This window comes from Acartia tonsa, chromosome 10 (assembly GCF_053477335.1).
Source record: "Acartia tonsa isolate MP-2025a chromosome 10, ASM5347733v1, whole genome shotgun sequence".
Taxonomy (NCBI): domain Eukaryota; kingdom Metazoa; phylum Arthropoda; class Copepoda; order Calanoida; family Acartiidae; genus Acartia; species Acartia tonsa.
Genome location: NC_137269.1, coordinates 5,060,392 through 5,087,957, shown reverse-complemented (window position 1 = coordinate 5,087,957; position 27,566 = coordinate 5,060,392). Strand labels below are relative to the sequence as shown.

Here is a 27,566-nt window from a genome sequence, read left to right as displayed (position 1 = left end):
AAGATATTCCATTGGATAAGGCCGTTATAGCTAAAAACCTAGCCAATTGGGCTAATTTGTGACGTCAGAGGAGTGGTTCCCTAACATATTCAAATACCAATATTCACAACAGGATGCGTGTAGAGTTTGCCTAAATACTGTTGTTATTTTGCAGTACAAATAAATGAGAAAAAGGTTTCGGGAATTAATCAGGGGTAAATATACCCTCCTTCTACCTTCATACAAAATATATAAAGTAAAATATTTAAAAGTTAAAAAAACATCAAATAATGTAAAAAAAAAAAAAAAAATAATCAATAAAATTTTCTTGGAGGAAGAATGATTTCAAATCCCTGTTTTTTTGTGGCCGTGTGTGTGTGTGTTGAAAATGCGTAATTAAGGGTTGTTTATATCATCATGAATTAATCAAAGATCTCTGTACAGAAAATAAACTTTAAGACGTATTATTTACCCTAGTCAATAGTCCTGACGCCCTTCTACGCAAATTATTTTTATGCTTTTTAAAAATGAAATAAAATAGTATTTAATCTAAAATAATAAACATTTAAATTATCTTTTAAGGTGCGTGCCAATGTAATAGTCAATCAAACTTAAGCAAAATAGTCAAAAAAAAGTCTTGTAAAGGGCTAAAATAAACGATTTTGTCGGCAATCTCATTTATTATATGTTCAATTGAATCAGAAAATTACAAAATCTACTTAAGGATTTTTTTGAATTTTTAAATTTGGCATAGATATTCTAAAAGTATGTAATGGCACCTTTGATATAAGCTCATATCATATCGAACCTATATTCGCCCTTTAAAGAAGCCTCAAAATAGCTGCACAGCTTTTTAAGCCTCAGACGCCTGGCTCAAAGAAATAATAAACCTGAGCTGCCTACGTAACCCTTAATTACCAAAGCCGCAGCCGTAAATTATAATTTAGTCGCATTTTTATTTAAATTTTAAACCCATTTTTTAATTTTAGTTTTTAAAAAAATTAACTAAAAATTTGGGGGGGGAATTTTTTTCTAGGAGCGACTTCTCTTTGGAGGGTGGTGGTACCCTCCCCCAAAATAGTTATAAACCTTCCTGGGACCTATGAGAAGCTACCCTGTTGGTTCAGCGGTTTGCGAGATCCTTTGGTACGAACAAAACAAACAAAAAGACAGACATCGTTCTACTTTGTATTATAGATAACATAGAGTGATTTTTTATACAATAGGATAGTAAATAATCACGCAACCTACGCTTTTTATTTACTCTGCTAAAACTTTTCATCGATATATAACTATATGGCTTAGATAAAAAGTGGTATGGCTTAAACAGATATGAATTTTTTTTCAATTACAATATTAATTCCTTCCACCATGTGGCTTTAATAAAAATTTGCATAATATCAACAATTTTTTGACAAGGTAAAGAAGCCTATTAAAAATGACGTTATACTGGTCTTCCATTGGTCAATTAAAATGTATACTGACCTGCCATTGGTAATTTAGTCTGTGTATTGGCCGATCATTGTTCATTTGCATTGTATGGCGTCATTATTTTATAGACACTATAAAGAGCTTTCAAAGGCTTTATAAAGGCATGCTGTAAGTTTTAAGCATTATTATTATTATTATTCCAGTTGGGTGGTGAAGCTCATTAATTGCTAAATAACCCCGCATTTAAATCAATAGTTGATGGTCAGTCAGACTTATACTGGTTGTAGAGAAGTTTATCTATAATACAAAGTAGACAGATGACTGTCTGTTTTTTTTTTTTGTACCAAATAATCTTGCTAAATGATTTTTTAGAGTTATTGAATGTCGTCATGCCTTGAAATTTTATTTTAAATTATATGAAAATTATGCTTTCAAAGGGTTTTTATAGCTTTCACAACATACAATGCCATTTCTGGGATATTGTACGACATGCTAACATAAATATTTCATATTTTCTTGTTGACAGAATGATTAAAACATATGAGGTTTAGTTTTGTTATTTTATTCAACACTAATCCTTATCCTGAAAATGATAATAATAATGACGAGGTTATTTATACTTTTAGCACAGTTATGTCAAGAAAACAATTTTGTATGAAACTCAAAGATTTTTTGTTGGAAAAACTTAATTTTATTTGTAACAGAGAAAACTGTTCTGAGTGCATAAACAGATCTTGAAAATTGATTTCATAAAAAACCTAGTGATTTTTTTAAGTAGGGGGGGGGGTGTCTTTTGGTGGGGAGGGGAGTGTTGTTTTTTGGCGGGGAGGGGAGGGTTGAATATAGGGCAAAGCTCAAAGTGGCATTCTATAAAAATATATTATTTTGAATTGAGAAATTTCTGTTTTTTTTTAAAAATAATACAATGACAAAGGCTTGAAGTATTGCTTTTTTTTCCTTTTTATGTTTTTTTTTTCTTTCTCCTTTCTTTTTATAAAAACTTTACTTATTAATCTTCAATGATATTTTAAAACTTGAAATATGGTATTAAAATTATATACAACAATGATCTATCTTATTATTTTTCCTTTTTATTCTCTTTACTTTCATATTAATTTTGTTTTATTTTTCTCTAAATCCCTTCATATATTTTTTTTCATCTTTCTTATTATTTACTGATTTCTCTAACATAATATAAATGTTTATTTGTGTTTTTTACTTTTTTTTACCATCCTCACAACTCAATTTAACTAAATTAAAGTTTCAATTTTCCCTTTCACATTTAATTTGTTTTATATTCTTTTTTTTCTTTTCGTCTTCTTTAAAAAGGGGCTTCAGGAATCAAATACACTATCCCCATTTTGGTCAAGATAGTACTCCTGTAGCTCCTGGTGCATATCCTGAAAATTTTACTTATTTTCCTCTAATTTATATTTAGTTAATAATTAATCTCTTAGTATATATTATTTTATTTTGTATGAGACTAAACATCATAATGTAAATGTGGTATTCGGCAACTCTGGGCCATGCAGAAACCAAGACATTATAGTGATGCTACGCACCCAGCTAAATCCTGTTATTCTACAATTGTAAAGCCACCTGCAAATATGTCAGATAACGGTATTGATTTCATCTCTCAGTTGTCCTGCAAGTGGAGGGAGGGGTGTTACCCCTCCCTCTCCCTTCTTAAGCACCGGAACCTTCCCCTTCAACCACCAAGTTATCAGCACCACCTCAGCCCTGAGGATAAAGGATCTAAGCCTTCCTTCACCCGATAGAATCACCACCCACACAGACTGTTGTTGTCACAGTAATCATCAAACCTTCCCTTTTAGTACCCAGACCTACCACTCAACCCCTCTATGCTTATCTACCTATTGTGCTGTTCCATGGGCTATCCTGCCTCCCCCGGACAGGGATAGCCATCTACCTAACCATTGCAACTATCTATGTTTTACTTGTATGATTTACCTTCAACTATCTTTATTCCTAATCCATATGTATTTATATTATGTTGTACAACTTTAGTAAACCTTAGACCCTGAATAAAGGAACAACTGAATAGACTCTGTTTATTATTTAGTGATTGCTAGAGAAGCGTAGCTTCTCTATAATATATGTGTCCACGTCTGTTCGCACTGCCGTAGTCATTTGAACTCGGGTGTCTGCCATTTAACCTAGGCGGATACCACATAAACTCTAAATTGTCGATAGATAGCAGCAATTTAGAGTATTGTATGTGCTAGGGGGTACCTGGCAGCACAAAATAAACATTATTATTATTATATTTTATCAGCAATGGCAATGAAAATCTGTTCTCGGGCATTTATGTTTCAAATGTTTGAAAATGGTTATTTCAACAAATTATGCCTTAATAACCGGTTTATTCAGATTCCTTATTTTGGAAGATTTATAGATTTAAAGGTTATGCAAAAATGTGCACTTTTTTTTAATTCAAATTGCATGGCTGTATGTTTAGTAGCAGTGTTAGGCTCTTAAGTGTCTCTAGCCGTGATCGTCTAGTGGTTAGGACCCTGCGTTGTGGCCGCAGTAACCCAGGTTCGAATCCTGGTCACGGTAGTGACTTTTTAGATTGTTGTTGAAGAAACACAGAAATCAAGTCATAATAAATCTGAATTATCCAGGCCTGTTGTCAAAAGCAAGCGTCGCATATTTTGCACAGAAAAATACATATACATTTCATTCTTCTTTGAAGGGATAGAAAAAAGTAAAGCCTACGACACCAAGTATTCCCAGGCGGTCACCCATCCAAGTACTAACTTGGACAATGTTGCTTAACTTCAGTGATTTTTTTAATGTATATTTTAAGATAAGCGATACATTTTTTATATACAAAAGTGAACCCACAAAACAGGTTTGATAGTTATAATAAATTAGCATAAATATCTGAATAGGCTTTTTTAAAAATAAATAAAATAAAACAAAAACACACAGGTATTTGCTTTGGCCGAGAAAAAACTCAAATGAGTTTTGCAAATATATTGGATTTTAACTCTTTTTTTCAAAAATGTAAACTAAATATGAATGAACACATTACTGTGCTCTACTTTATTTAGAAGTTTTATTCAACTTCTAGTGAAAGAAAAATGTTATAAAATCATATATAAAACTACAGAAAAAATTTAAAGATATGATAAGTAAACCTAACCTAACCTAAGCAATTCTAGGGGGCTAGGTTACAACAATTTAAACCTCCCAGTGAGGGAGGGGACATTAGGCTGTTTATTACACTAGTCCCCAACGTTGTGCATAATGGTGTACTTTGTTGTCCTATGAATCAGTATCTCAAAAAATAAAACAATCAGATAAATAAACCACATAAAAATTTGTTGTTAAAAAATTAAAAAATCAACATGTTTAAAATGAACGTACGGACATTTTTGTAATGATTATAGAGATGATACGCTTTCTAAATCGTACCTAACTACTACAGGAATCACAATGCAAAGTGATATATATGAAATCGATAGGACAATTCTAACATGCCTAAATTAACGAAAGAAAAGATATCCGTTCTGGACGGACATACCAACACTGATTATAGAAAAGCGTCGCTTAAAACTATAAATGGCAAATATGTAATTGACAAATCTTCTTTGTAACACACTTGGTTCATACAGGGAGTAAGGGAGGGGACAATGGGAAATTAATTCAATACAAGAATTATCAAAGAAAGGGTATGAAATCCAGTTTAATCCAATAAATTTGTAGGAAATTATAAAGGGATTGTTAATTGAATAATAGATTTCCATAGCGTCATGTAAAGTGAAATCACAACTTGTTTTTGATGAAATATATTGAGGTTTTTTGGTGTGATTTTTATATTACAAGATTATTGGCCAGCTGCTAGCAAGAATATGTCTGCCCCTTTTTATTCTGATTATTTCCCTTGCCCCTTGCCCCCACCTCCCTTCTCCCTTCTCCCCGTCTGCTACATTCCAAACTAACACAACGAGTGTTTTTTTCCCTTGCCCCCACTTCCCTTATCCCTTCTCCCCGTCTGCAATATTCAAAACATACATAACGAGTAGCGGCATTTCATGCGCAAGTACCCTAACTCAGTCAGAAAATGCTAAATTCTTGCACATTCCCTTTAAGCAAGTACCCAAAGTCTGAGACTCCTAAAAATTGAATATTCGATCCATTGTCCCCTCCCTTACTCCCTGTGGTCCATATGTTTGTGTGTTTGTGTGTGTGTGAGTGTGTAGGTTTGACTGTATAATGTTGTAAAGCTCGTCAAGTTTGGTTTACATGACGATTATATTTTTTAATTTAGTGTTTTTTGCTTGAAAATAAAACAAGGATGACAACATCCAAAAAAGCAAAACAATCTTCTTAAACTCTAAATATTTTAGCCAACTGCGAGTATAACTTTATTAGAGTACATGAAAATCTGGTGCAACATCCAAGTAATAGTATATCGATTATCAAAGTTTAAATAATTGTAATATTGTTTATTTTTAGTAGTGAAGCTAGGTTATTAAAAAATAAATCATTTTCTATAGAAATCACTTAGTACGTCGGTCTGTCTTTTTCACATAAAACGTCCATACAGTGAAGAATTTTCTTAGCATTTATTATGAATAGACTTTCCAGTATGGCTTCAAAACCAATTCATATACGCAGGAATAGAACAGGTTCTCTGTAATGAAAAATCATATTAAATTATATACAACATTCCACTAATACTAAAATAAAAATTTTAAATAAATACCAGTTTTGTTAGGCAGCGCCTTCAGCCTCTCGGGGGCTAACAAAACTGGTTTTAATTCTATAATTTCTACTTTTAATATCCTCGGAAAGCTGTCTATAATACGTTGCGAATATAACTATTTCAGTATGGCTTCAAAACCGATTTAAATGATATATATAGTCTTTTATTTATATGTTTCGCAACTTAAATTAATAGATGATGTCATCCTTGCTACAATATAATCTCACCCGGAGTTATTTAAGTAAATATACCCTCCACCAAAATAGTTATCAATCTTTACAGGATCTACATTTGTAAATGAGAACCATATCAGTCCAGAGGTTAGCAAGATTAGTATACAAGACTGTTGCTTTTATATAAGGATTATCCTGTTCTATAGACTTAATTATGTGATACTTGTGTGATATTGAAGTTATAAACTATTCAGGGATCATAAGGGAAAAGAGAATAGCCGAAGAAATTATCTATATGACCAATGATGATACACTAAATTACCCTTCTATATATTATAAATAATTGATAAAACTTAATGAACCAACCAATCAAACACAATAAAACAATCTCAAAAATTATTGAGCCAACAAATAGGAAAGCATAATTATAGAACTTTGGGGACTAGTGTAATAATTATCCCAATCTCCATTCCAATAATTTCAAAGGTATAATTATAACATTTGTATTACTAGCGGCTTGGCACCTAGAGGCCTCTAGGGGCACTTAAGTAAGATGAGGAGGAGATCTTTACTACATTTTTAATTTTAGTTTAAGAGAAAGAAACATAAAATAAAAATTGGGGGTGTCATTTTCTATTGGTGACTTCTCCTGGGAGGATGTAGAGATAAACCTTTGCTGGACCCATGAAAAGCTTCACTGAAAAGGAAAACAATTTCTGTACAGAGTGGTTTGTGAGATCCTTTGCTACATACACACTCACAGAGACAGAAGAACATCTTGTTACTTTTATATAAGGATGTATTTTTTAAATTTTGATCTCATCCTTAGAAGTATTGTTTAATTTTAATGTTTCAGTGATTTAAAGGGATAAGACAATTGCTGATAGATTGATATACATATACACCTTTTGTAGCGTAAACTATGTGGTTCAAATGTTTGAACACTCAACCTAAAAAACCAACCAATCACAATTCACTAAAGTCCCCAAAGGTGTTAAGCCAACAAATATATAAACGTTATTGTAAAACTTAGGGGACTAGTGTAATAAACAGCCAATTGTCCCCTCTCTCTCTGGTAATGTTTACCTTTAGAGATAAGCTGAAAAATTTAACACAAAACATTAAATTTTAAGGCAAAATTAAAAATGCATATTTTAAATTCAAAAGATGACGATTGTGTCCAAAAGTAAGGCAGCAACCTTATCATTTTCTAGATACAAATTATTGGTTGAATAGTAAGGACACTAACAGAATTAACTAATCAAAATTCAATTAAGTATCCAAAGTTTTAGCAAGGAAAAAGAGAGGAGAGATTTTAAGATAAAATAAAGGATATAATGGAAAAAATTGAAGCTGTATGGCTGAAAGCGGCTTCAGCTACGGTAATCGATATATTATTAAGTGGATTAAGTTGCACCACATTTTCATGTACTCTGATAAAGAAATAATCGAAGCTGGCAAAATTAACAATACTTCTCATTCACCTCCTTAATTCTTTTCCCTCCCCTCCTGGTGGTTGATTGAACTGACCAATAAATGAGTTTCATATTAACAAGCAAAATAGTAAATTGACGAAAATTTTCTCTGTCAATATATCCATTTATATCTTATGCTACAGCTTATATAAAACTGCTTAGGTAGGTTGTGGCTTAAAGCTATTGCTCAAAAAAAGCACCGCTGATTTTTTAGGCTTCTGTAAGCTACGGGGCTGAGGGAGTGGGCTTCCAAGTACCCAAAGTTTTTGAGCCAACGAGTAGGATAACATAATTATAGAGAATCATTGTAATTTAGAGTCTAATGTCCCTTCTTCCCTGTTTATAAAAAATTGTAAAAAAGGTAGTTTTAGTTTCCCTATTATTCACAATTTTTTCTCAGTGTTCTAAAGGGATAAGACAATGGCCAATTAATTGATGTCAATCACCAATGATAATATACAAAATTATCTCTTCTGTAGATTACAATCAGAGGTTTGAACGTATGGATACTCAATTTAATAAACCAACTAACCAAGTCCCCAAAGTTGTTAAGCCAGAGCGGTTAAGAAAATATTATTTTAAAATACAGAAATCCCCCTTTCCTAATATAAAATTAATTTTGTTTGTTAATTACTTTGATATTAGATACATAGTAGCCCCATAGGTATAGTCCCTGCAGGGTTAGGGCTCTGCTATACTATAATAGGCACATCATATTCAATGATATTAGATACATAGTAGCCCCATAGGTATAGTCCCTGCAGGGTTAGAGCTCTGCTATACTATAATAGACACATCATATTCAGTGATATTAGCTACATAGTTAGCCCCGTAGGTATAGTCCCTGCAGGGTTAGGCTCTGCTATACTATAATAGGCACATCATATTTAATGATATTAGCTACATAGTAGCACCGTAGGTATAGTCCCTATAGGGTTTTTGCTCTGCTATACTATAATAGGCACATAATATTCAATGATATTAGCTACATAATAGCCCCATAGGTATAGTCCCTGCAGGGGTAGGGCTCTGCTATACTATAATAGGCACATCATATTCAATGATATTAGCTACATAGTAGCCCCGTAGGTATAGTCCCTGCAGGGTTAGGGCTCTGCTATACTATAAGAAGCACATCATATTCAATCATATTAGCTACATAATAGCCCCATAGGTATAGTCCCTGCAGGGTTAGGGCTCTGCTATACTATAATAGGCACATCATATTCAATGATATTAGCTACATAGTAGCCCCATAGGTATAGTTCCTGCAGGGTTAGGGCTCTGCTATACTATAATAAGCACATCATATTCAATCATATTAGCTACATAATAGCCCCATAGGTATAGTCCCTGCATGGTTAGGGCTCTGCTATACTATAATAGGCACATCATATTCAACCATATTAGCTACATAGTCCCGTGTGTATAGTCCCTGCAGGGTTAGGGCTCTGCTATACTATAATAAGCACATCATATTCAATCATATTAGCTACATAATAGCCCCACAGGTATAGTCCCTGCAGGGTTAGGGCTCTGCTATACTATAATAGGCACATCATATTCAATGATATATATTAGCTACATAGTAGCCCCATAGGTATAGTTCCTGCAGGGTTAGGGCTCTGCTAAACTATAATAGGCACATCATATTCAATCATATTAGCTACATAGTCCCGTGTGTATAGTCCCTGCAGGGTTAGGGCTCTGCTATACTATAATAAGCACATCATATTCAATCATATTAGCTACATAATAGCCCCATAGGTATAGTCCCTGCAGGGTTAGGGCTCTGCTATACTATAATAGGCACATCATATTCAATGATATTAGCTACATAGTAGCCCCATAGGTATAGTTCCTGCAGGGTTAGGGCTCTTCTATACTATAATAGACATATCATATTCAAAGATATTAGCTACATAGTAGCCCCGTAGGTATAGTTCCTGCAGGGTTAGGGCTCTGCTATACTATAATAGGCACATCATATTCAGTGATATTAGCTACATAGTAGCACCATAGGTATAGTTCCTGCAGGGTTAGGGCTCTTCTATACTATAATAGACATATCATATTCAAAGATATTAGCTACATAGTAGCCCCGTAGGTATAGTTCCTGCAGGGTTAGGGCTCTGCTATACTATAATAGGCACATCATATTCAGTGATATTAGCTACATAGTAGCACCATAGGTATAGTTCCTGCAGGGTTAGGGCTCTTCTATACTATAATAGACATATCATATTCAAAGATATTAGCTACATAGTAGCCCCGTAGGTATAGTTCCTGCAGGGTTAGGGCTCTGCTATACTATAATAGGCACATCATATTCAGTGATATTAGCTACATAGTAGCCCCGTAGGTATAGTCCCTGCAGGGTTAGGGCTCTGCTATACTATAATAGGCACATCATATTCAATGATATTAGCTACATAGTAGCCCCATAGGTATAGTTCCTGCAGGGTTAGGGCTCATCTATACTATAATAGACATATCATATTCAAAGATATTAGCTACATAGTAGCCCCGTAGGTATAGTTCCTGCAGGGTTAGGGCTCTGCTATACTATAATAGGCACATCATATTCAGTGATATTAGCTACATAGTAGCCCCGTAGGTATAGTCCCTGCAGGGTTAGGGCTCTGCTATACTATAATAGGCACATCATATTCAAAGATATTAGCTACATAGTAGCCCCGTAGGTATAGTCCCTGCAGGGTTAGGACTCTGCTATACTATAATAGACACATCATATTCAATGATATTAACCACAAATAGGCGAAGCTAAAGATGTTGTTTATAGCAGATGAGGAGGAAACATTAGGCTGTTTATTACACTAGTCCCCAAAGTTTTAAAATATCATGTTTATATTTTTTGCTTAACAGTTAATCAATTGGTTCATTTAGTTGAGTTTCCAAACATTTCAACCACTAAATGTAATCTACGTATTGGATAATTTTGTGTGCAATCATTGGTGGGAATGTACTTCAATTTATTGGCCATTGTCTTATCCTTTTAAATCCATGTGCTTATAAAAATATGACGTCATACAATACAAATGTCCAATGATTGGCTGATGCACAGCCAAAATGACGAATGATAGGCCAGTATCACGTCTTTTTTATAGGCACCATAATAAGCTTCGCAGCTGAACAAATGAGCGTGAAAATAAAATTAATTGTAAAAATTTATTGCTTAAAGCTCTTTATAGTGCCTATAAGAAATTGGGACAAATTTGAAAACCCTTACCCAAAATATTCTAAATTGCGTATTATTAGAAAAATCTATTTATCTAATATGACGTCATACGCCAAAAGTTTTTTTATTGCCACTATAAAGAGCTTGAAAGTGCTCCAAATGTTTAGAAAATAAATTAATGAAATTGCCTTAACCCTTACAGATCGGGTGGGGGGTCATATTGACCCCCCCCCCCCTCTAGTTTTTTCTATGTCATTTTTTTTGTAGGTGAGATAGAGAGTTGTGACTTCATGACTTTTTAAGTTTAGTAATTATACGTCGGCAAGAGTTGATTTTATTAGGATATATGGTCTGTGTCGGTCGTGGTGTCCGGTCAAAGTCGGATGGGTAGCACAAAAATTAAAAAAAAATTCTAAATAAATCTTAATTTCTACATTATGACTTTTGTGTATAAGGTAGAAACCTAATTTTTTTTTTGTGAATACTGACCTTATGAAAAAAGTGGTGTTATGACCGTTTGACCGCACCCTGACCGACTTTATGATCGATTTTTGTCCGGCTTTTACTACAGACATATATCATGAATATTGTGGCTTCTATTACAGCTACAGACCTATAATTTTTTTTGGTAAATCCTTGAGCAACAGTAAACAGAAAAAAATATTAATTGGTGCCGCCAACCGCCGTTTTACCGCCGTAACCGCCGAAAATGGCGGTTTCCGTTATTTGCCGTTTTTCGGCGATGATCAGAAAAAGTATTTTTTTTGTTATGAAAAATAAAAGTTCGTCCTAAAATTTGAAATTAAAATCCAAACTGACTATCAACATACCAACTTAATCCCACCAAAACTACAAAAACCCCAAAAACCAGATTGACAGGGATAAATATATATAACACAAAATTATTTATCCTAATTCTCCCTGACAAACCAATTATAGAGAAACTACGCTTTCAAAACAAACACAAAATTAGATAGATAATCCAAACCAACAAAGCTGATGAGAATGATATGTAAAAACAGGAAATTAGTTTAACACATTTGAAACTAAAATTGTTTCAGATTCCAGAACCCGTCGATATCTAGCCCTTTATGTACTTTTAAGGGCCCATTTGCCATAAAAATCCATAACATAGTCCGGAATTCCATTCCATGATGCTTCTGTGCATCTGCCAATTCTTAAAGAATGCGTAATAATCTTGTTGGTGTCCACTCCTGCTCTGTTACATAAATCCAACAACAATCCATACATATGTGCATAAGATAATCTTTTCTTATACAAGCATTACCCATCATCTATTTAGAAAAATAGATAAACAGAGTCGCCATGTAATTTACCATAAAATCCTGCTTTCAGTAAATAATTATTTACGATTTTCATAAAGTTATCAATTGAAATCTAACAGTCTGGCCCCTCTTTTTCTTATTGCTCTTCGCATCAAACAATTTTAAAGTTATCACATTATTTACAAAAGTAACATTATTCCATTTCACTGAGAACCATAATCATATCTTAAAAACCCAATCCAAGCAAAAATCATTAAGTATAAATTTCTCAATATCAAACTATAAAAATTTTGCTTCCAATGCACACAAATCATACTTTCAAACTCATCTTTTAATAAAGGCCTTCTGTTATTCTCAGGTTTATGAAAATGTTTCGTTAAAAATTGCAAGATTTGCTCATTAACATAAGGATTATCAAAACTTTTTAAAAGTAATCTATGAAAAAATTTTACCCCATTTATATATTGATTAATAGTAGACCATGAGCTGTCATTCTCTACTTTATTTATTAGACGAAAAAACAATTCAATTTTATCCACTCAAAATAAAACTAGTGATTTAACTAGAGCGAATTGTTTCCATACGTTAAACCCAGATTTTTAAGATTCAAATCCCTTTAATCTTGCCTTGAACAATATGTTTCCAGAGTAATCCAATAATCCGGTAGCTGACCTCAAGTCAAAATCCGATTCTTTTATCCCAACAGAACTGGCCAATTCCTCCAAATCCACTGTGGGACACCCTGTTGAATTAATTAAGTTCTGGTATTCTTTTACTCCCCCTAGAAATATAAAATTCTTTAAAATTAATTTAGAATTCAGATATATAATTCAGACTCAACAATTTTAAAAATATTGCTGTTGTTACTCTTTCTGAAACCTAGAAAAACACAGAAAATTTTTAAAAGATTGTAACTGCATCCTTAAAATTATTTGAATATGTACATGAATAGCATGAGTTTAATTAGCAACGAAAATATATCTTATTTATTTCTAGCCAGTTACGGCTATTTCAACCAACATATATGTATTCTCGACAATAATCCAGAATAACCGTAATCAAAACCAAAAAATCAGTAATCTATCATAATACTACTGTTCTCAGAAAATTGTATTTTCCCTTTTTAATAAAATATAAGATCATATTCCAGACGTTAAAATTAATTTTAAATTCCAACATTATGATGACGTTCAGTTACTGTTAAGAATACTTGATAAATATCTATACAATAACCTCATAAAATTGTAATTTACCATATTCTTTTTAGTTGGGCGTTCGAAACAGACTTTAGAGTAGCTACGCTATATTATAATATAGCTTATTTAAAACCTAAATTCATTCACTATACAGTATACTCATTCTATACTAGACATATCAATAAATAGAAAAGAGCGAAGCTACTCTAACTTTTACCTTTTTGTATCCTAGCCATTTTTGGAAGTGGCAGCTCTGATTAATCAGTTTTCTTTTCCCCCTGTCCTTATGAAGTAGAGTATTCCTAGTTTGAGAGATTGAAACATTTCTAAATAAAAATTATTATCAATATATTATACATAATTTCCATTACCAACAAATACACTTAATTAAAACTTACATATTATGTAGACTAAAATTATCAATATTCTAACTTTGCAAATCTATTTTTAAAACACAATTAATTTCTAAATATGCCATTGTCCTTTTCATTCCATTAATTGCCCTCAATATTTTGTCAATAATGATATTTTATTGTAAATATCCTCATAAACCCTAGCAATACATTGAAAAAACAATTATTACCTATTTAGAATAGCGGCGATTTGTTCTTTATTGTCATACAAAATGTTTATAAGACTGTAAACGGTCATAATGTTTTTGATTATATTCACTATTCAAAACTTTTCTTTCACTTTTTTTGAGAAAACTTTTTGTCCATATACGCTAAATGCCCTGATATATCTTTTAGGAACTGTGCTTGGGTTTCTTTGACGTGGTTCTCAAGATTAACTTTTAAGCTCTGAACCTGGGAGGCTAAAAATGCTTTTAGGCTTTCATGGGAATTTTCTTCTTCGTCAGAAATAGGCTGGGCATGTTCATAGCTTACATCTTGTCTTCGCCTATTGGAACGACGTCCTGAAGTCCCTGCAGAAACTCCACCAGTATTTACCCCCCTCATAGACCTTGTACGAAGGGAAGGCATTCCCCCGGCTATGTTTAAAGGATTTTCAGGTCCTTGTGAAGCACTACAATTATCCTGCGGCTCACTGCTTTGTTCCGGGCTTAATTGTGTTCTTGCACTATTGCCTATAACAAATTTTAACACAATAGATTTGTTTAATTAGATTTAATCATTATCCTAGAATATTTTTTGTTGACTGCTTAGCCCAAATTTGAAAGAAAAACTTTTTTGCTTAAAATTTGGATAATCAAACAATTTTTAAAAATCATGCACAACAATTTCTTTTATTCAAGCTTAGCTATACACCTTACAAACACAAAATATTTTTTGAAAGTAAAAATATCTAAATTAACTATTTACTTAACCGTTTCATTAAACAGATAATTTTTACTAAAACCATATAAAAATCAAGGGTTTTTCAGTTTATTCTCATAAATATTTATACACAATTACAGATAAACTTCGTACACACACAAAATATATATTTTTAAAAAGAAAACATTATCTTACTTCTTTCCTTAGTTTCTTAGTTAAACAAGTGCAACACATTGAATTAAATCCGAAATAGAAATTTTAAATTCAAAAATAATTAGTAAAATAATAAAATTTATAAAATAACTTATCTCCTGTTCTCGGCATAACCACAATGTTCTTTCACCTAGCTAAAATAAATCCAAACTGTCATCCTAGCTGCAAAATTGGCCGCTCTACAGCTGTTTTAAAATTTAGCGGCTGGCCGCTAAAAAGCGGCTAAGGAGCGGCCTGACTGCTATGACTAGAAAAAGTAATTTTCTCTAAAAATACACATGAACCACCAGAAAAAAATTTTACGTCTTTATCTGTAACAGGAGCCGAGATACTGGGGGGGGTCAATATGACCCCCCCCCCCCCCGATCTATTAAGGTGGGAATTGGGGCCCGATCTGTAAGGGTTAAAAGTAGGATTTTTTTCGGGGAGGGAGGAGGCATTGGGTAGTTTATTCCACTAACTAATCTCAAAAATTTTTAATAACGTTTTCTTATTCATTGGGACAGCAACTTTGGGGGCTTTTAATGAATTATGATTGGTTCGTTCCAGGGATCTAAAGGGATAAGACCATGGTTAATAAATTTACTTACCCAATGATGATATACAAATTTACCCCTTCTGTAGATAAAAATTAGTGGTTGAAACGTTTGGCCACTCAACTTATTAACAAATTAATTAAAATCTATTAAAAGTCGCCAAAGTTGATAAGCCAACAAATCAGAAAACGTTATTATAAAACTTTGGGGACCCAATGTCCCCTCCCTCCATGGGATTCGCTCATTAAGTTGAGTGTTCAAATGTTTTAACCCTGTGAATCATCAATTTATAGTCCATTCTCTTATACCTTCAGAGTTTTTTTTGGCTATGCTTAAACCTAAACTTTTTTTTGGTTCCACAACAAACGTTGGAGTCCCAAACGTAGGAGTGGAAAAACATTGGAGTGGACAAATGCAGGAGTCCCAAACGTCGGAGTGGGACAAACGCAGGAGTGGGACAAATGTCAGAGTGGACAAACGCAGGATTTTTGGGACAAACGTTGGAGTGGACAAACGCAGGAGTCCCAAAATATTTTTTTTCAATTTTGAATTTTTTTTTTCAATTTTGATTTTTTGATTCAATTTTAAATTTTTTTTACTATTTGAATTTTTTTTTCAATTTTGAATTTTTTTTGAATTTTTAATTTTTTTATACAACCCCCCCCCCCCCTCCCTCGGTCCCCTTATTTTTCTTAGTTAGGTTAGGTTAGGTTATAGGCCAGGGGGCCGAGCGCTGCAGCTAGGCAGGCTAGGGGGCTGAGCGCTGCGGACAAAACCATTTTTTTGTAGAAAGGGATATAAAAATTTTCAAAATTGTCATATTATTAAAATAGCGGACACTCCTGCGTTTGGGACTCCTACGTTTTGGGTAGGACCTTTTTTTCAATCCTTATAATAAAGTTACATAATGTCTGTTTGTCTGTGTGTATGTTAGTACCCAAGGATCTCGGGTTCTCTTTAACAGGTTGGCTTCACATAGGTCCCATGAAGGATAATAACTATTTTGGGGGAGGGTAACACCACACTCACTAGAGATATTGACAAAAATATAAAACGACAAACTGCGAAAATTTTTTGCAATTACCTAAAAACATAACTAACACCACCTATCGGTGAAAAAATATTTTTGGTAATTAACTGATTTTAAAATAGATTGGAAATTTTTTTTTCGTGTAATAGAGGCCTCTAGGGGCATAGCCGCTAGTATAAAATAATCTAATAATGTTTAAGGACATACTTACATATTTAGGACTTGATTATAGAGATACTTTGCACGCTAATAATATTGTACCCTGTGATAGAATTCAGTATTTAAAAAATCAAATGAATTGGATAATTTTAATATACAAAAATCAGCATGTTCTAAATGGACTTACGGTCTTTCTGGTAACAATTATAGAATTGCTGCGCTTTCTAAGTTGTACCTAACTGTTATAGGAATCATCATGAAAAGTTTGAAGTCAATAGTGCAATTCTAACCTGTTTAAATTAATGAAAAGTGCTGGTATTGACAGATGTACAGACGGACCGACCCTAATTAGGCTTAGGGGCATTGTAGCTCAGTGGTAACGCACTGAGTTATGGTGATGAGAGTTCGAGTTCTATTCCCCATGTGGCAACTCAAATTTTTCAGTTGAATACATTCACGCAACTTCCCCTGGTTGTGTAAGAAGGGGATTATTGAGTAAGTTTGGATACTTAATAGTCATGTGCATAATATCAGTACTACCCTATCCCAAGCTCCTCTGCAGTGAGTGTCATTCATTCGTGACTTAATTTGGGACCCCTGCTATACTTGGCAAGGGTGAGGTAATAATGAGTAGCTCTCAAGAGATAGCGGGTCAAGTCATAATGTGCTTGAACGTGGAGCTTGATAGCCCTATTGGCTGTACAAAAGTGTCTCAGCCTACTCCATGACTACTTAGGTCCAAAACCTAAGAGACTATGGCTAATCAAGCAATCAATAGAATAGCTTCGCTTTTAAAAATAAACACGCATAAAAATACCTTTTTTCCAATATAAGAGGGAGGGGGTTCTGTACTCTTCCAAACACTTTGAAGTAAACTGCCTTAAGATTTTTTTTACCATTGTAGATGGACATACTTACTTCCTTCAAAATTATAGATAATCTACAAGTAAAACATTATGTACAATATTTTTGTTTTATAATTAAAAAAAATCAAGTTTATAAAATCTCCTAGTCCTAAAAATTTGATGGATGCTCTGACTCTACAGTAGTTATTATAGAGTTGCTACACTGTTAAGATAACACAGTATTGCTACAGTATTCTTTATGCAAGGTTTAAAATATGTAGGACGATTATAACATTAATTGCAAAGTAAAGCATCTACTAATAATTAAGTTAAAGTTGTAGTTTCATCCTCATAAATTCCAATAAGTCTACACATGCAAAAGCTTCAAAAAACCCTTTAAAAATATATAAATTAAAGATACATCTTTATGTTTTAATTCTTACAATTCTTATTAACAAAGAAGAAAATATCCATAAAGTCAAGCTCTGAAGCAGTAAGACAAAAGAACATTAAAACTTGTAGAGTGTCAGAACTGAATAATCAGATTATACATGTATAAAAGTCTAAACAAAATTGTTAGTAAATTTGTTAATAAACTGCTTAAATGCAGGATAATGTTTAACAATAGGACAATTCTAACATGCCTAAGCAAAAAGAGCTGACTGTTACAGACTGATGGATGGGGGGACGGACCAAACTTACTTATAGAAAAGCTTGGCTTTGAAAATGAGAATATGGAGAAAAAAAACAATTTTTTAATGCAAACAACTGTATTCAAAAAAATATAAAAAATACATAGAACAATTAATAATTCCTAAATTACTAATTGTGGCCAAACCATAATTCTTTAATTCATTATATCAATCAATTCCTGGTCGGTAAAGCATGCCTGAGGTAATATCCAGGTTTTTTTTCTATTCGAAATTTGGTTAAATTCATTAAATTAATTATTAAAATATGATGAAACGCCCCTTAGGAGGTAATGTCACAAAACCAACAATACCTATTTTTTTTTAATGAGTGAAAAACTTTATAAAAAATTTAAAGGAAAAATTATTTTATGATTGAAATATCGGAATGTCCTACAGGCTTGCTTTATACAAAAAATCAAATTATATGTTGGTAATAATATTCAAATCTATCTTTTAATCTACAGGGCCATTCAAGAAAAATGATTTAAAAAAAACTTAATTATGCATAGAAAATAAAACAATTATGTAAAATTCTTTATATATTTGGAAAACCTATTATAAGATATTTATGTTTCAAATATTTAAAAATGATTATTTCAACAAATTATGCCCTAAAAACCGGTTTTTGCAAAGGCCATTTTTCCAAAGTTTTATAGACTTAAAGGGTGTGCAAAAATACACATATTTTTAAAATTCAAATTGCACAGCTTGTGTTTATAGTAGAAAAATGTTGCGCATACCGTTAGAATCATCATAAGCTCTAGTTCTTGAAAATATAAGTACCGTTTTTGTGCTATTTATAGTTAAGGAGCTATGTTGAGAAAAGTGAGAAAAAGGTTTAAAGGTTTTAAGTAATTGGAACATTTTACCATGTAGCTCCTACACTATATGTAGCACAGGAATGGTTTTTATATATTTAAAAACTATAGTTTAAGACGATTCTAACAATATACACAATATTTCTCTACTATTAACACAAGTTGCGCAATTTGACTGTGCACATTTTTTTACAACCTTTAAATCAATAAATCTTTGAAAAAAAAGGCTTTTGGAAAAACCTGTTTTAACGCATAATTTGTTGAAATAATCATTTTAAAATATTTGAAACATAAATGTCTCATAAAAGGTTTTCCAAAAATATAAAGGATTATACATAATTTTATTTTCAATGCATAATTAAGTTTTTTTTTAAAATCATTTCTCTTGAATGACCCTGTATGATTATCATGAAATTAAAAAAAATGTTTTATCAATTTATTAGAAATAAAAGTTGATTTTACTTTTTAGACATTTGAATATCAAATCCAATCAAATTTATATTCCTTAGGCATTCTTTCTTCTGAAGTTCTTCTTCAGATTTCCAAAGATGTCTACCTGAAAATAAAATAAATGCTATTCATATGATAGGCGTTCATTGCACAATATAAAATAGAACAGGAGAAGTGTTTTGACTTTTTGTTATTTCAAAGTTTCTCACATTAGCAAAAAGACATGAAAACTATGTGCAGTAGTGATTTTATGGATTTAATGTCCTTTGTCGTTGCAAATGTGAATTCACAATAGAACAGTTTTGTATAAATTAACAATTTGTATTATCCTATATTCTTTTTAAAAACCTAAATTTAAATGCCTCATTACCTTTCCCTTTTTATTAAGCAAAATCACCCCCCTTCTCCTACTACTTTTTTACCTCCTCTGCAGAAACAATTCATCTTTTGATTTAATAAACAGTAGTATATAATTTCTACTCATGAAAGCATCATGTCTTTTTATTTATAAACAAACTGAAGATTTGTTTTTAACAATGAAACATTGTGTATTGGGCTTATCAAATAAAAATAACATGTTTAATTGAACTGTGTTGATCACTCTATTTTATAATATAAAGTAGTAAGCTTTTTTTGGCTATAGTGAAGATCTCACTTACCATTCAACCAATATGGTTCATTTTTACAGTGAAGCATCTTATAGGTCCAGATATGGTTTTAGGCTATTCAATTTTTATGAGCAAGTCTTGGTATGGTTTTATGCTATTTTTCTGACCCTCAATATCCATTTGAATATAGAGTCCCTAAAGTCACTATTTTAACAATATACAACAAAAGCATCAATAGATTTTAAATTTAATCATGTGTTACCTCAGAGTTGTAAACAGTACTGTTCAACAAGATGAAGAATCCAGGGAAAAAATTGAGAAGAACAATTATGTAGCCATAGATTTGGGAGTCAGCAAAAAAGGCTAAAAAAATATATCTATGTACATATATCCTATCACATTATATTAGTTTTATATCACTCCAAAAACCTTTTAACCAAACATGATCGGAAAGTGACTAAATTTAGGTCACATCCATCTTTAAACTTTTTTGAGGTGGAGTATCAATTACATATTTCCTTTTATCTTTTCTTGTATAAAGTCAGTTAATTATGATGTGAATAAGATAAACCTTTAATATTAAAATTTCTTATTTTCAAATTCAAGTTAAGAAAAATATTTAAAGTTTATAAAGTGTATAAAATTACCAAAGACAATGTTGAGAGTCATCACAAAGGTTAGGACCAGTGTACTTCTGAAGGATACCAGAAGATCCAAGATTATTTCACATGTTGTGTCACTAAATAAGTTAAATTAATATCCAATTAAAATATATAGCATTAGCAATCTAAATTTTCATGTGAAAAATAAAACATTTACCTTGAGTTTTTCTTTACCCAAACATATGTCAAGACCATTCTCACTAAGCAAAGAAGCAAACAAACTCCTTAAAATTTACATTAAATCTTTTAAGGGGATAGGAAATTCAGGAGGAGGGGGTGTTGGAAAAATATTTTGCACTATTTTGTCTATTTGAAAACAATAATAGTTAAGATTTTCATAGTTTTCTAAATGAATGATAATGATTTTGCAGCATACAAATGCTGATGAAAATAAATTAGGCTTTCTTAAGTTTGATTATAAAAAACAATAAGCTTTTTTGTTGCAATGTCCAAATTATTGGGTTCATCAAATAGATAATTTACAAATTACAAGCAATATATCAAATAATTGGTCTCAGCAAATTTGTTACAACTTACATATTTACAATTTAAGGACTTTATTTAAGAGATGGTTTGCTTAAAATATTGTATCTTGTTATTGTTAAATTATTACAAGTTTGAAATATCTATGAGAATTCTAACATGTTTCATTAAACAACAACAGCTATCAATTCATTCAGATTTACAGAAAAGATTTGCTTTTAAGTACTTAAAAAAAATAAACCTATGGGAATGATGATTGCATATTCAGCCCAGTCATTCAACCAGCAACTGTCCACATGGCCTTCCACGCTTCTAAAAATACATATTACAGTTACAATCTTTAAATTCAAATATTTCTATTCATAACTCTAAATTTTCTCTTCTTAGAAGAAAATCATTTTGCTGCATGCATTTGAAAATATTGACCAGAGAAACATAAATAAAATAATTTTCTATTTGTTTTTTTCTGTATCTTGTATCATATTTGATAACAAGTATTGTGTTTGTTTGATTTTTTAAAATGCAAGTTAATTTAGCATTTCTTTAGATCTTAACGAACAGACAAAGAGACATAGTTGTATTTTTTTGTAATTATATGTATTTATTGTTTACCTCCTCAGGTAGAAATAGGCTTCATTTGTTAGACTAGTGATGAGCACTCCTCCAGCTAATACAAAATATTAATAGTAAATTATTTTTGATCAAATAATACTAAAATTTCATTGAAATTAAAAGCTAAAATAAATTCCAATATATAAGAAAAGATTCTAATGAATATGCTTCACCTATTGCAAATGCTAAACCATATGAAGCAATGGAAAGATAGAGAAGATTTGTCTGTGGTGCCCTCTTGTTGTAGAATTTGTAGTACACTTGTGAACAATCTATTACTAAAAATATAACAAGATTGTTAAGGTTTAGTATCTTAATATGATAGTGCGTACCCAATGTAACTCTACCTAAACTAATTTTAAGCATAAAATTATATGCTTGATAGAAATTTGGAAGGAAACTCTTGTTTCTCAAACAAGAAATTCACAAAAACAATCTTAATTCATCATTCAGATGTATCTTATTTTGAATTTTAAAATGTTATTGCCATTGTATACATTTAAATTCTTACATAAGGATTCCTGGAGCATTAAGAAATAATTCAAAATAAAATTTTTCCTGTTTGCGTAATTTTTAATAAGGTGATTATATAACATTCATTTTTTTATTTGTAAATTATGAAACTTGTTCTTGATGAATATTTTAATTCTGTTATTAAAATCAACAACTACATTGGGTTAGAAATATAAAAAAAATTTAAATTATTACCTATCCATGCATAGCAGGCCACAAACGCAAAATGGGTTGCAGCTCCAAGACTCTCACAAACAGCACAGGGTAAAATATCATTTCTACCTGGGAATTAATGAATATTCAAATTCATGACACACAGTATAACAGTGTCTGTACCACAGTGCCTTCGAAGGTGCTTTGACTTTAGTGTCAGAACCTAAATTGGGACATAGTGCATTTCATTACCCTAGGTTAGGTAACTTCATTTCACTTTTCAATAAAATCTAAAATGCAGCGGTTTTTCAGAAAATTAAATTTAAAAATTTCAAGTTCAATTTTCACCCACTAGGAGTTACCGCATAATCATGACAAGAAAAGCAAAGATTATTTTTTTAAAATTTTGAACAACTTTGCTTTTATAAAGTTCTTCATAAAACCACTCCTGAAATGAGTTAATTAATGGCCATTTTTATCAATTGCTTTGCTAAGGTCACGGAAATTCAGCCTTAAATAAATCATATATAGAGAGGTTTTATGACTGACTTTATTAAAGCAAAGTTGTTTAAAATTTTAAATAAATAATCTTTGCTTTTCTTGTCATGATTATGCGGTAACTCCTAGTGGGTGAAAATTGAACTTGAAATTTTTAAATCTAATTTTCTCAAAAACCGCTGCATTTTAGATTTTATTGAAAAGTGAAATAAAGTTACCTAACCTAGGGTAATAAAATGCACTATGTCCCAATTTAGGTTCTGACACTAAAGTCAAAGCACCTTCAAAGGCACTGTGGTACATTTGTATCAGAGAATAATTCCAAATTATATATGGTTTTAATAGGTAAAAATACTTATATTATTATAACCTATTTTTTTGTTAATTTTTAAAAGGATGCGAATTTGGCTGTTGGTCAAGTGATTACATATCATTGAAGTATACCAGATCAATTTTATTTTACATTTACTTTAAAAGATGGAGAGGAGATGAGATATATGGAGATCAAGCAATATAGAAAAGAATTTTAAAAACAATTTTTAAAGTTGATGGATATGACACTGTAGCTTATTGTAAAACAAAACAAGAAATGGAATGACTAATTTAAATTTTTATTTTGATATAAACTAGTATTTTTATCTTGCCATTAAAAATATTATTGAATATCTGCATAGTGTCCAATTACTACAAAATTGTTTGACTTATTTGAGAATATATGATTTATAAACAAATGATTATTGTCTCTCCCTTAGTTACAGCTTCTATCAGTATTAATTATTTACCTACAAAGATTAGAAATCCAAGTTGTGCAAATGACATGCACAAGTTGAGATTTCTCTCGGCAGACCTCTTCATGTTCACTTCATCATCATCTTTGTCCCTAACAAAAAAACATTCTATATTAAAAAATTCATAATTCAATTTAATAAAATAAAAATAATCAAAAAAATTTAGAGAGAAATATTTATTTCATGATATTAAAGATGAGTTTCAAACAGTACTTAAAATTACCTTCCAAAATAAAGTAATATTTCAGTGACAATGATAGCCAAGATGGATGTAACACCAAGAAAGATGGATAGTACATGGAATACTGAAAAAAATAAACCATTTAATGTTTTTGGTAGAGCTTTTAAGAAGTAGTTTAAAGATAGCTAAACAAAATAAATAATCTTTGATGTCTGCAGAAGTCATAATCACCAGTATGTAGAGAGTTGTAATTTTATGAAAGCTTTGTGTTTGTAATGAAGCATTTAAAAAAAGCTCAAAAAAATCAAAAATTGTCTAGGACTGGAAGTTAAATGAATAAGCTGTATAGTAGAGCAAGTCATGGTTTTTTTGTTTACTATAAAAAAATAAACTTACCAGGATCATCAGCTTTAACTTTATTGTTAAAATCCATCATGACTCCAAAACTAGTGAGATGATCACACACACATTTCACAACTGTCTTGTCATTTTCTCCATAAACATGTTCTGTCTGAATTATATATAAGCTTGAGTAACCATCATTTAGAATTTAAGAAATTTTGTTGCATTCTAATGTTGCATGTATAATGTATTTCTGGTAACTGAAGAACAATATACATAATAATAAGTAAAAAATTGCGGCCACAGGAGCCTTTAACAGATTTCTGGAGACCTGGACCTGCAGGATCATACCTGGAACCTGAAAATGACTTGACAACTGTATCATATGGCAATGTATTACTAGAGAATATTTTAGTATTTTTATAAGATAAAATGCTTTGTTTAAGTCAAAAAATATTTTTGCTCTTTACCTGGATGACCCTGCCAGGTTTGCTGGCATCCTGTGCCCATTAGGATGAAGATATTCAAATATTCCAACAGACACGGAAAATGAGATAGAAGAAACAGGAGGGGGAGGGGCCTTCAACAACCCCCCCCCCTGACCATTAAGGGTTAATTTAAAGAATTAATTATGACAATTGCTCTGCCCACTTTTTCTACCTGTCGATCATATGGAAATTGGTTTTATTATCTTTTTTGGAATAAAATTCCTATTGTTGAAATTTTCTTTTCTTTGTATCTTTTTTGTTATTAGAGTTTGAATTATGAATCAAAAACAAAATTTTCTTGCAATATATTCATTGGTTGTTTTATCTAAAACAATTTTGCCTGATAAGTAAGTTTTTCAAAATATCTTTACCCTAAAAAGGCTCCAAAAATATGTGTAAATAAATGCTTTTAACTTAAAAACCAAATTCTTTTTGAACTTTTGTATTAAGTTTCTTCTAGTAAAAAAAACAAAACAGGATTTTGCCTTAATTTTGCTAAAAAAGCTGTTTCATGTAAAAATTTACTTTTTGATCAGTCACTTTTTCAAAACTTTAGCTATAAAAATCTCCATTGTTCTTGTAGGTAAAATCAAAATTTTTGTATATTCTTGTGTGAAAATATATAGAGAACAAGAAAATTTGCTACTTTTGATAATAAAGGCTGTAAACCCTAAAAGATAGGTTTCATAGGTCTTACTGTACAATAAAATTTAAACTTAAAGGAAGCCTGCAAGAAATACCACGATTTAACTGCTGAAAGACTGCCACAAGTAGACCAAATACCTAAAATTTGAAGCTTTCAGCTTCTATAACAAAAAAGTTCTAGGCATTTTAAAATGACATTTTGTATACAATGAAAATTTTGAAAGAATTGCAATGCTCATGTGACCAGAATTTTAGGCAAAGCAATGCTTTTTAACTTATATTGTCAATCGATCATTCTATGGATTTCAAATATAAGATAATGATTCTTTTAACTTTTTTGCAAATTGGATTGTATACCAACATTACTTCTGTAATTCTAACATCTATTATTTCTTTTCCATTATTAATAACCTGGAGTGGTCAGAAATTACTTTGTTATCATTTTACTCAAAAGGACAAGGAAAAAAATCATAAATCTTTATTAAATATGATTCTTATTCCATTGCTTACACATTGACATTTACTAATTGTTTTGAAATCAAGGTGACAAAGTTTTATTAACAGCAATGGTTTAAATAATATTCAAAGACTTAATTTAGTAAATAATCAATATTACAAACTTTTTCTTTTCCTATCGTATATATAAAATGTAAAATGAGGTTGAGTGTGAAACATATTATTCATATTGTTTTCTATTTTCCTTTGTGGGTGATTACTCAAGATTTCTACCCTATCTTTGATAAATTATATTATGCTATTTTGCAATAATAACAACGTTTCTTATATATTGTTAACCATAACATGATATGTTAGTTTAGGTTCAAACTTGAGATAAAATTTTGTAATTAAAGGATTAGTGCTATGGAAGGGGAAGGGGTGGAAGGTTTAATATAGCTTATTTGTATTCATGGATTAAGATAATGTTTTTTTTTTTGAAGTTTTTCAACACAAGTGCTCCCTTCTTGTGTGATGGATACCTCCAAAAACTAATTTATGCATTTAAAAATCAGAATTTTTCTATCAATTTCAAACTTAGCCTGATGATTCTTGTAGCAAATACAATTAAGAATGTTTAGCAATGCAATAACTATTTTGTAGTGTCTATTTTTATGTTGATTATCATAGGTACTTTATTGATGTGCTATTGAGTTTAATAAAAATTACTTATACCCTAAAAAATTTAATCTGTAATTCTGATAGGTTTAATGCATCCTTTTGTCCCCTCTGTCATTACTGTATAAATTGCCACCTTTAAAATCCTTTTTTATTACACATCTTAATAAAAAGATCCCCAGTCTCCCAAAATGAAATCCGCCCATTAGTCGGTAATTAGCGGCTCAATTAACACCTTTTAAGTATAAAAATAATCCAAACTTGTAAAGCTTTTAGATATACCCACCCCAACTCTTATTATATAATCCCCTTTATCTTATTCTGTCCGCTAAAAATTGCATTAGTTAGTCTGTCTGGTATGAACTATTTAATTTTTCCCAATAGGCAAGTACTAAATTTGAAATATCTTTGTCAATGGTAAAAACTTTAAATAAGATAAATTTTTTATGTAAATAGAAATATTTTTTAAAAATTTTAAAGATGTTTAAATCATACTAGAAGAAATTTAGTAACAAATAGTGCGTATTTCATTTACTTAGGTATAACAGGAAAAAAATGACAAAAAACGCTATCTTTTGCCCATAGTGCAACAGTTCTGACAAGTGGGAAGGTGATCTGAAGATTGGCTTAGTAATCCCATAACATGATAAAGGAGATCGGAACAGAAGAGACAACTACAGAAGAGTCCGAATACTGGCCATGGGCAACAGAATTCTGGAAAAGATTGTTGCTAACAGATTCAGGATCTTGGGGAAGAAGTTGGACAACAACCAGGCTGGTTTCTGTAATGATAGGTCAGTGAAAGAAACAAACTGGGGCAGCCTAGGCTAAGGTCAAATCTTATCTAAAAGGATCCTAGGTTGTCCAAGAGATGTCAAGCAAGAGTAACTCAAGCTTGTGTTGAGAGCATGCTCTTATTTGAAGTAAGAACCTGGCAGAATGGATAGATCAAGAAACTCCAGAGTTTCTTCAACAGAGTGTACAGA

At 31.4% G+C, this 27,566-nt stretch overlaps 1 protein-coding gene, 1 long non-coding RNA gene and 1 other non-coding gene across 3 annotated transcripts in view; 1 reads left to right on the top strand and 2 right to left on the bottom strand.

Annotated features, from left to right (window-relative positions):
• The first annotated feature begins 3,918 nt into the window (after positions 1-3,918).
• TRNAH-GUG (transfer RNA histidin (anticodon GUG)) lies at positions 3,919-3,990 on the top strand. Its single transcript has one exon. It is a non-coding gene; the product is annotated as a tRNA-His (tRNA).
• Positions 3,991-11,920: 7,930 nt separating this feature from the next.
• LOC145329242 (uncharacterized) lies at positions 11,921-14,092 on the bottom strand. The gene is made up of 3 exons (XR_013882820.1): positions 14,058-14,092; positions 13,692-13,800; positions 11,921-13,059 (listed from the first exon to the last, which is right to left on the bottom strand). It is a non-coding gene; the product is annotated as an uncharacterized LOC145329242 (long non-coding RNA).
• A 5,358-nt stretch (positions 14,093-19,450) lies between these two features.
• Positions 19,451-27,566, bottom strand: part of LOC145330475 (uncharacterized) — a 53,388-nt gene continuing 45,272 nt past the window's right edge. The window contains exons 23-33 of the mRNA XM_080175105.1: positions 24,389-24,503; positions 24,035-24,116; positions 23,806-23,903; positions 22,568-22,654; positions 22,033-22,137; positions 21,860-21,914; positions 21,489-21,559; positions 20,922-20,988; positions 20,750-20,841; positions 20,365-20,465; positions 19,451-19,600 (exon numbers count right to left, since the gene is read on the bottom strand). Coding sequence (XP_080031231.1) covers positions 19,550-19,600; positions 20,365-20,465; positions 20,750-20,841; positions 20,922-20,988; positions 21,489-21,559; positions 21,860-21,914; positions 22,033-22,137; positions 22,568-22,654; positions 23,806-23,903; positions 24,035-24,116; positions 24,389-24,503 — 924 coding nt within the window. The 3' untranslated portion in view covers positions 19,451-19,549. The remainder of the gene's footprint in view (positions 19,601-20,364; positions 20,466-20,749; positions 20,842-20,921; positions 20,989-21,488; positions 21,560-21,859; positions 21,915-22,032; positions 22,138-22,567; positions 22,655-23,805; positions 23,904-24,034; positions 24,117-24,388; positions 24,504-27,566) is intronic.